Genomic DNA, 9,434 nt, shown 5'->3' with positions numbered 1-9,434 from the left:
TATCTGAATTAGTCCTGATGCATGCTCAGTGATCCAGATAGAAAAATCTAACAAGGCTAAGTCTGGTCATCTGAACGGAGACTTCTTCATTCAACAAAGAAGAATCCGTCCAGATGACCAGACTTGTTTGATATATGGAATTAGCTGAGCTAAATTATATTTCGATAACTTTAAGTCCGCTAATAAAATTCACAATTTGTTCCTGTCTGTTGTGGGTGTCTCTCGAAGAGTCTATTAGGTATGCTATGTTTCATTACGTGTACACGTGACAGGACGTCCTGCTTCAGCTGGAAGGAGACAAAGATGTGTGACGCAGACCGAGTGACAGTTGTCTTAGTGGTTAGCAGTTTAGCAATAGTTTTCACTTTTTTTTTAACCCGTTTAGTGTTTTGTTGTTAGCAAAGCTAATTTTTTGTTAGCTGTGCTCACCACGGGTCAGATACATTAGGTGTGGTGCTAATGTGAGAGCCATTTCTGCATTCTCCTCTCTGTCAACTTGCTCAGGTTCAAATAAAAGAGCTGAACGTCGAATAACGTCCATAATTAATATTCAAGCTGAATGGAGCTTGCACCGACGTAACCTGTTAACACAATTTACCCACAACGCATTGCAACATTAATTAAATGACTATGTCTGTGTGTCAATACTTTTTAAACAATTATAAAAACTAAATAGCCTACAGTATTTTTCAGCCTTGTTTTTATAGCGGAAGTAATTGTTCATCAAATAAGGTCTATTGTTCCAGCTAGTCAAAGATCCCTTTAAAAGTTCCCTCTTAAATTCTATGGAAGCATCAACAGTGGATTCACATAACATTTCTATTTTGTCCTTGTTTTTTGTTTAATAAACAATGACATGCTGTCACCTGGTGCATTTTTTGTTCACTTGAGGATAGATTGCTACGACTGAGTATTAGGGCCATGTTAATAAAAAATAATAATAATACATTATGAGAAAAAAGTCATAAAATTACGAGAATAAAGTCATAGTGTTATGAGAATAAAGTCATAGTATTATGAGAATAAAGTCATAGTATTATGAGAATAAAGTTGTACGAGAATAAAGTTGAAATAATATGAGAATAAAGTTGTAGTAGTACGAGAATAAACTTGTAATATTATCAGAATAAATTTGTAATATTACCAGAACTCCGACACAAAAAAGTAGTCTTACAACTGCGGTAAAATGATGAATGTTGAGCAACTTGTTGTTATACTTTGGTATTGGTTTTACATATAAGGAAATACTTAATTAGCACATCAGCATTAGATTATTATCAGTATCAGGACTTTGAAACGATTGTAAAAATTACTGTCTGTTTCTAAGAAAGTCGAAGCTGTTTTTCTAATTGAAAACAAATTTATTCCAGTAATTTTTTTTTTCTTTTGGCTTCTCCCTTCTTCAGGGGTCATCACAGCGAACTGAGTCTCACAAAGACTTGGCAATTGTTTTTACGCTGGATGCCCTTCCTGATGCAACCACAGACCACCTAGCTACCACAGCCCTCTGTGCGGAGCAGAGAGCTGCTATCTAGGGCACCCGGGGGAGCAGATGGTGGGGGTTAAGGGCTTTGCTCAAGGGCCCAGAGGGGGACGAATGAGGGTGGAGACAGGTGTGGGTGCTTTACCAATCCCACCCACATTTTGATGTTGGCTGTACCAGGAGTTGAACTAGCAATCTTCCAATCACAGGCTCACCTTCTCTGTCCTCTGTGCCATCACTCCCACTTCCGGTAATACGACAAGTTTATTCTTGTATTATTTCAACATTATTTTCGTACAACATTATTTTCGTACAACTTTATTCTCGTAATATTATGACTTTATTGTTGTAAGACTTTATTCTTTTTTATGCCCCGATCTGTAAAGTCTATACAGTAAAGAACTGTAAGAAACACTCTTGTGACTTTAGATTGTCTAAAACATAAATGTGTTGACTCTGAGCTTCAGATAAACAAGAGCAATGTACACAAATATACCCAGATTTAAATTAGGTGCTATCTATCCACACTGGTTTCTTGTAGACGATTGTTCATAATAGCCAAGGCCCCCACCCCACCAGAGAAACCGTTCTGATGTCCATAGCTCTGTCGTGGGCCCTGGTGGGCCGTTTCACTCAGCTGCTTCTGCAGCAGAGCCAGAGACACCTTATTGGAGACCATTAACTCATTGACAGAGATCAACTCTTCTGACAGACGGCGGCCATCGTACACTTCAGCTGCCGCCCCAGCATCTGTCTCACTGTCACACACGGTCTCCACGGAGCCGCCTGTGTACCGGTGTCTGCCTGTAGGGCAGTGGGATGAAATAGGCTGCACCGCATTGCGTTTCATACGTTTTGGCCTCAGGAATGTAGTCAGACGCCTCTGGTTGTGGCTCTTGCTCTGAAGGCAGGGGCAGCAGAGCCACCAGCAGCCTGATTTGGAGCAGGAACAGAGCTGATGTTGCTTCGAGCAGACCAGCTTACCCAGGATCCAGTTAAGAGTTTGCTTGATGACAATAGAAATGACATTAAAAAGTGAGTAGATGCAGCACACTCCCATGAGGATAAAAAGACAGTTCCCGAACCGGTAGGCCCCTTGAGATTCATACTGATCTCGTTGGCTGCTCACCAGGTCCCCAAAACCGATGGTGCTGAAGGCCACGAAGCAGAAGTATAGAGAGTCCACATAGCTCCAGTTCTCCATGGAGCTGTACAGGGTGGAGGCGCTGCATGCAATCACAACAGATGCCACTCCTAAGATCAACATCACATAATAGACTGATGGTTTCCAGCCTTCCAGGCTGTCCTCCTCCCCAGATGGCTCCTCTCTGCTGGACGTCGCCCTCACTCCACCACATCTCAGCCGACGCTCGTGGCACCAGCGCATGATGTAAGCTAGCATTGTGATGATCCTTTCCAGGAAGAGGTTAAAGAAGAGGATGGTGGCAGCACAGCCAATGAGACCATAGAAGATTAGAAAGGTTTTCCCTGCTATAGTTGCTGGTGTGGTCATGCCAAAACCTGGAGAAAACCAACAAAGGATGTAAGGTCAACAAGGTTCACAGTAATGAAGTTGTGTGTACGTTTTCAAAAACGAGCACCTACCAATAGTAGAAACCACAGTCCCCACGAAGTAGAAAGCTCCAGAAAAGTCCCAACGTGGCCTCAACGCGTCCACTCTGATCCCCGCTCCGTTCGCCTCCTCGTACTGCCGCAGCAGGGTGTGCAGGGCGCCCAGGTTGACCCTGTACCGCCTGGTGAAGTTGTTCAGCCGCTGCTTCCAGAGGAGGCGGGCCCGGAGCTCGGAGGGGTGTTCCAGTGCCGAGAAGATGGCAGCACCACACAGCAAGTAGAGAAGGATGAGGCCGGCCAGCAGGCAGAAACGAGCGTTGTCTTCGTTCATGGGTGTTCTGTGGCAGCAGCAGCCGCCGGCAGCCCTCCTCCGAGCCATGAGCACAGCCCAGTGACACGGCTTCAAAACCATGCACCTGCACCGCCAGCGCTGCCAATTACACTTACTCTATATGATTCATGCGCTACCCACCACACAAAACGCATGCTTCTTACACACACAGTGAGGCATGTGGCAGAGCAAACATGTGGAGGAAATCACAGAGAAGAGCTGACGTTGTGCGAGTCTGCAACAAAATCAAAAAGATAAGCAGAAGTTTCAGGTTTGGGTCAAATTCAAACACATTTTGTTTTACAAAAAGCTGATGGAGAACATGCCAAACTTTGGCTGAATATGTTCATCATAAAGTCGACGCGAACAAAAACAAAAGTAGGATGTGCAACCCATATTACCTGGCCGCTGACGGTCCACTCCCCGAGCGCTGCTGGTTTCTCTGAGCTCATTTCAGGATCTGCTGAACGATGACGAGAGGAAGCCTCTTGTGTTTTGCGTGTGTGCTATGCATGTGTGTAAACTGAGAGTCTTTCTGATGTTTCATCCATCGCACGCTGACATCAGCCTCCTCCTCTCTTGAGCGTGCCCTGATTGGTGCCGTCATCTCTTTAGTGAAACATCACCTATCTTTGTTTTCGCCCATTCGTCACGTCTCAAACCAATTTTGTCAGAAATTGCCACATGTGATTAAAGTAACAGGCAGTCAAATCAGCTTTTGCATCTATTAAGCACGAGCCAATGTTGTTGGGGTTTTTTATTTCCCTGATTAAGTACAATTAAGTGAAACTAATGTTTATCAAACACAGAAATGGTGTAGTAATACGAACAGACGCTCAACAGTTTAGCCAAATATATTTCCACTGTTTGTCTTTATCATCTCTGAGGGGCAGTTTCAGAGCCACCGAGAGCTTTTTGTTGTTCCTGCAGACTGTGTGGGAGGATTTACTGAGGGTGACTGTCAGTTTTTCTGTCTGTTCGTCCCTTTAATCTTGTCTGGAGCTCCAGGTAAGGGCACAGGTTCGCCTGGCAGGCCGACCGAGCGGCAGGCAGGTGTGGACGAGTCACAGCCCCATCTGCTTTGACATGCAGAAGCCTGCATTTACACAACGCTTGATGTTGCTTTTTTTGATGTTTAAACTGTAAAAGACATAAAAACTCTTAAGTCATTAGTTATATTGATGTTTAATGATGCATATCAGCAAAGCAATATACACATTTTGATGCAATTTTTGGACCAATTTGTGCAATAGTTTTATAAATGTTCTTGTCTAAGTCATGGGTAAAATAGTTCCCCAGTTATTGTTTAACTATTCACCTGTCGTGTTTTGTTGCATTGCAACCTGAAATTTTAAGGATTTTTTTTCTTCTTAGTTTAAATTAAATGCAGATAAATAAGTGTCTAATGTCGCATCAGTGTTTCATCACATTTTGGTTAGACACCAGTTAAGAGTCTTTACACGCTCACTGATTAGCAGGACCAGTGGCGATTTCAGCCTCTTTTTGTGGGTGCTCAAGCACCCAATTTCTCTCATGTGCACACAACCCCTGCATGCTGATCGAAATTTTTGTAATTTCAACAACTTGTGATGGCCTCTTCTTGAAAAGAAATTAAAGCACATTAATTTGATTTTGTGTTATTTGTGTAAATTCTGATGTTTGGTGGGTAATAGAAGTATTAATTTTAATAAACATAATATGTACGAGCCTCCTATTGGATAATTACTGCATGGGCGATTATCTTTCAGCTGGCAACAAGTTATTTAACTCCAACTGGTGCAATGAGTTGTTTCTCATTTCTTAAACAACCATGTCGAAAGACACATTGCGTGGCCGTGGGAAAAAAAAACTTAGCTGATTCAGTTGGACATCCGGGTTGTTGATAATTAACAGTCCAGAGTGCCTGGGACTTTAACATGAAGCTTCTGAGGAAGAGACAATAAGGACATAAGGACATAAAAGGACAGAAAATGATAGTTTTGTGCATAATTATTAATCTCAGAATGCTCTGCAGTACAGTGAGGAATGATAAAAGATGTTTTGCTGTTAATTTACCAGGTAGATCAGCAGTGGTTGCAGACACAGATGAGACAGTGGGCACAGAGGATGAAGGTGCCAGACTGAGCTCTGCAGAGGATGGAGCTGGACCTAAGATGAATACAACAGCATAAAGACAGTCATAATAACAATACTTTATTTATGAAGCCCTTTAAAACAACCACAGCTGTGACAGAGTGCTGTACACATAAAATCAAGAAAATTTAAACACATAAAAATAAAACAGTTGTTAAAACATTAAGATCAATAATGTTGATCTTAATGTGTTTAAGGTCAACACATTGATCCTAAACACCGTGACAATAAAAACGGTGCATATTCAGTCTGTGCTAAAAGCCAGAGAGTAAAAATGTGTTTTTAAAAGTTTTAAAAAAGGACATTGAAGGGGCTCGTCTGATGGGAAGAGGGAGATCGTTCCACAGTCTTGGAGCGGCAACAGAAAAAGCTCTGTCTCCTCTGAGCCTCCGTTTGGACCTCGGCACCTGCAGTAGCATTTGATCAGCTGATCTGAGGCACCGAGCAGGAGAGCATGGGTGAAGCAGCTCAGAGAGGTAGGATGAGGCAAGACCATTTAAACTTTTAAAAACAAATAAAAGAATCATGAACTGTAAAATGAACAGGCAGCCAGTGGCATGAAGCCAGAGTGGGGCTGTAAATGACCTTTCTAATGGTTTCTTTGTCATAAATTGATTCATAAGTGTTTATTACTCCGTTGTATCAATGACACAGCTAAGGCTTTTATTTTGAAGGGCACAGAATGACAACATGTCGTAAATGAAGTGTTGCAAACCATACCATAGATGTGTTTATATCTATGTTGCAAACTGTGCAGGCGCAAACCACAGGCGCAAACATGGTTAAAAGGAAAACGTGCATTATTAAGGAGTTATTTTAAGCTGCAAACGGTGTCTTAGTACCTGGTTGATGAGGGAACAAGGTTGGTATTGGAGTTTTGTTGGTTAAATGTACTTGTAATTATATTTCACAGAGTACTGTATACACGTTGCTACCAAGTGTATCGGTTGCGTTTTGCCCACTAGATGGCGCTCATGTCCTTTAGTAATTTAGTCATGCTTAGTAATGCAAAGGTTTGCAAGCTTCAATATTGTATGTTATATAAATCACAGAAAGTTGCAATAAGGTGTGTCTTGTTTTATGTCTTTTATACAAGAAAGGTTAAAAGCAACATACTGTTTTGAGTTAATAGTATTTTCATTTTGTATATTTTGTAGCTCTTACGGTGTGTTCACATGCAAGGCTGTTCAATAAAGGAATTGTGAACTATCAGTTTGAGAGACCATCTTTTCAACCAGGGATGCTACAGGGGGTGATGTGCTCCCTCTTATGAACTCCAGTTAGAAGCCGAGCAGCAGCGTTATGGACCAGCTGGAGACGTCTGAGTGAGGACTGGATGACTCCAAGGTAAAGAGCGTTACAGTCATCCAACCGAGAGGTGATGAAGGCATGGATTACTGTTTTTAGCTGCTGCTGTGTGAGGACGGGCTTTACCTTAGCCGGGTGTCTGAGGTGACCAAAACTGGTCTTGAACCACCGCTTCTGGGAATCTAATTTAAAAACAGTTTTCTTTACATGCGGTGCCAGAGGGCCCAGATCAACAGGGCAAGGTTCACAGGAGCCACTAGGACCAAAGACCATCACTTCCTTTTATTTTCATTATGATTTAAAATTAAAATATGTCATGTCATCATGTTAGATGTCACATTATACTTATAATGCTGCCAGTAGAACATGTGGAATTTGCTCAAGACATTTTTAAACAATGTGTTTGTCTAAGCCCCTGATTGTATGATTACATTATATCTTAAATTAAATCTTAATAAGATAGTTTAACAATTATGTAAAAGAGGTGTTGCTGTTAACTTACCAGGTAGATCAGCAGTGGTTGCAGACACAGATGAGACAGGGGGCACAGAGGATGGAGATGGACCTAAGATGAATACAACAACACATTCATTACATTGACTAAATTAATTTATATTGAGTGTAATTCTTATAGCTAAACATTCATTGCATACTGCAAGGTGAGTCTCTTACCTCATGCATTGGCCACAGTTGAGCCTGAGAATGTGGAGCTGTTTCCTCCAAAGAATTTGAACAGTGCTCCTGCAGAATTTCACATAACCTACAAGCTTATGTCAAAATAATGTTTGTTTTTGTCACATGCTCTGCAGAAACATATCTCCAACTCAAGCTTGTGACCCTTCAATAAATCAGTGTAATAGCCATGTAGCCTGATGTAAAAACATTTTGGTAGCAAATGTCAAACATTGTGAAATTTTAATAATTATGAAATGTTAGCAAAAACTTTGTTTTGAACTGAAATATATAGGGTCAACCACGAGAATCAACTCATTTAAAATTAAAAAACAGTTATAAACAAATACAAACACGCTAGCATAAATGTTTAGGTGTTTAACTGGATTGTTCAAGGTCGCTAGCAAGATAATTCTCTATTAACAGTTAACAAATCTTTCTGGTAAACATTACCAAGAGACATGCAAACATTTATCTTGGCTTTTTTCTCTCTTCTTCCTCTTTCTTTTCTCTGCCCCTGAAGGACATGCCCTTTTACAAAAAGGACATTGTTTAGCCTACTTGTCTTCAACAGGTGCTGGAAGTTTGGATTATATGATATCTATGGTTTGGATGCGCACCTCACATTGCACCGCAGGAACCGGAAGTGCTGAAACGTGACCTACTTGGACTTTTTTTTTTCCTGCAGAGATTGATTCTACATGATCACACACACACATATACTCTATATAGGCTTATATATATTGTTGTATAAGAATCACAACTTTATAATGAAATTGTGTGTAATAGGATTATACAGAGGGCAGCACGGTGGCGCAACTGGTAGAGCTGCTGCCTCTCAGCGAGCAGGTCCCTGGTTCAAATCCCGGTCCAGGGCCCTTTCTGGGTGGAGTTTGCATGTTCTCTCCGTGCATGCGTGGGTTTTCTCCGGGTACTCCGGTTTCCTCCCACAGACCAAAAACATGCATGTTAGGCTGATTGGTAACTCTAAATTGTCCCTAGGTGTGAGTGAGAGAGTGAATGGTTGTTTGTCTTGTTTGTCTCTATGTGGCCCTGTGATGGACCTGCGACCTGTCCAGGGTGTACCCCGCCCCTCGCACAGTGATTGCTGGACATGGGCACCAGCGACCCCCGTGACCCAAAATGGAACAAACGGGTAAAGAAAATGGATGGATGGATGGATGGAGGATTATACAGAAATCATTACTAAAAAAAATAAAAATGCAATTCCACTTAGGGGGCCCCCTAGTGGCCACGGGGCTCCATGCAGCCGCATATGATGCTTATGCCGCCGGCTCTGTCTCAGACTTTGAAACCGCTAATCTATTTATTACATGACATTGTAACTGTGTGTGCAGCGTTAACAAACATTTGGGACTGTATAGTCCCTAATAAACTATAAATATCTTGTTGACATATTCAAGAGTTAAGGTTACATCAAAAACTTTTTATTTGTTGTTTGTAATGTTATTAAAAAGTAAAAACAAAATATTCATTTCTTTTTTTAAAACGCACACAGTGATTTGATGGAACAAGTTAAAACTGAATGTCAACAGGAAAAGTTACAATATATGATTTGTGTCTAAATGAATTGTTTTTAGCTTCTTTCTTTAACACTGTCACAGTAAATCTCAGGTAGATTATTAGTTTGTGTGAAAAAGTGATCAGTTATAGGGAGGACTGTGTACAGCAGTATTTGATCATCTCTGGCTGCACGAGTGTATCCTGCTGGCTCCAAATCACAAAGTCGCAGGACTGGACGCCACATGCTGTGAAGCTGAACTTGATAAAAGATTTCATGGTTCTTCTTGGGATGGAATGAGCAGCACCTATTCACCTTTTCCACATCATGTAATAAAATGTATAAAATAAAAAACAAAACAAAATCAACGCGCACAGAGGCGGATCCGACCGTTTTCACTGCGCTTCTCAGAG

General features: G+C 41.4%; 1 protein-coding gene across 5 annotated transcripts; it reads right to left on the bottom strand.

Moving 5' to 3' along the window:
* Positions 1–1,997: 1,997 nt before the first annotated feature.
* LOC119420654 (potassium channel subfamily K member 13) lies at positions 1,998–3,437 on the bottom strand. Of its 5 annotated transcripts, none has more exons than XM_037688074.1 (3): positions 3,089–3,434; positions 2,410–3,004; positions 1,998–2,343 (listed from the first exon to the last, which is right to left on the bottom strand). In XM_037688074.1, the coding sequence occupies exons 1-3, from the start codon at positions 3,432–3,434 to the stop codon at positions 1,998–2,000; spliced, it is 1,287 nt and encodes a 428-aa protein (XP_037544002.1). The 5 variants fall into 5 exon arrangements, with proteins under 5 accessions (XP_037544002.1, XP_037544001.1, XP_037544003.1 ...); XM_037688073.1 differs by having other exon boundaries at positions 1,998–2,376; positions 2,440–3,004; XM_037688075.1 differs by having other exon boundaries at positions 2,440–3,004.
* Between the last annotated feature and the right edge of the window lie 5,997 nt (positions 3,438–9,434).

The sequence above is a fragment of the Nematolebias whitei genome, chromosome 14, assembly GCF_014905685.2.
Source record: "Nematolebias whitei isolate Nwh7 chromosome 14, NemWhi1, whole genome shotgun sequence".
In the NCBI taxonomy this organism is placed as follows: Eukaryota; Metazoa; Chordata; class Actinopteri; order Cyprinodontiformes; family Rivulidae; genus Nematolebias; species Nematolebias whitei.
This window is presented reverse-complemented; position numbering and strand designations above follow the sequence as displayed.

Excerpts from the sequence above, each read along its gene's own strand:
- LOC119420654 (XM_037688077.1), bottom strand. The coding sequence starts at position 3,434 with ATGGCTCGGAGGAGGGCTGCCGGCGGCTGCTGCTGCCACAGAACACCC. Across the intron at positions 3,005-3,088 it reads GACTGTGGTTTCTACTATTG|GTTTTGGCATGACCACACCA; the intron begins GTAGGTGCTCGT and ends GGTTTTCTCCAG.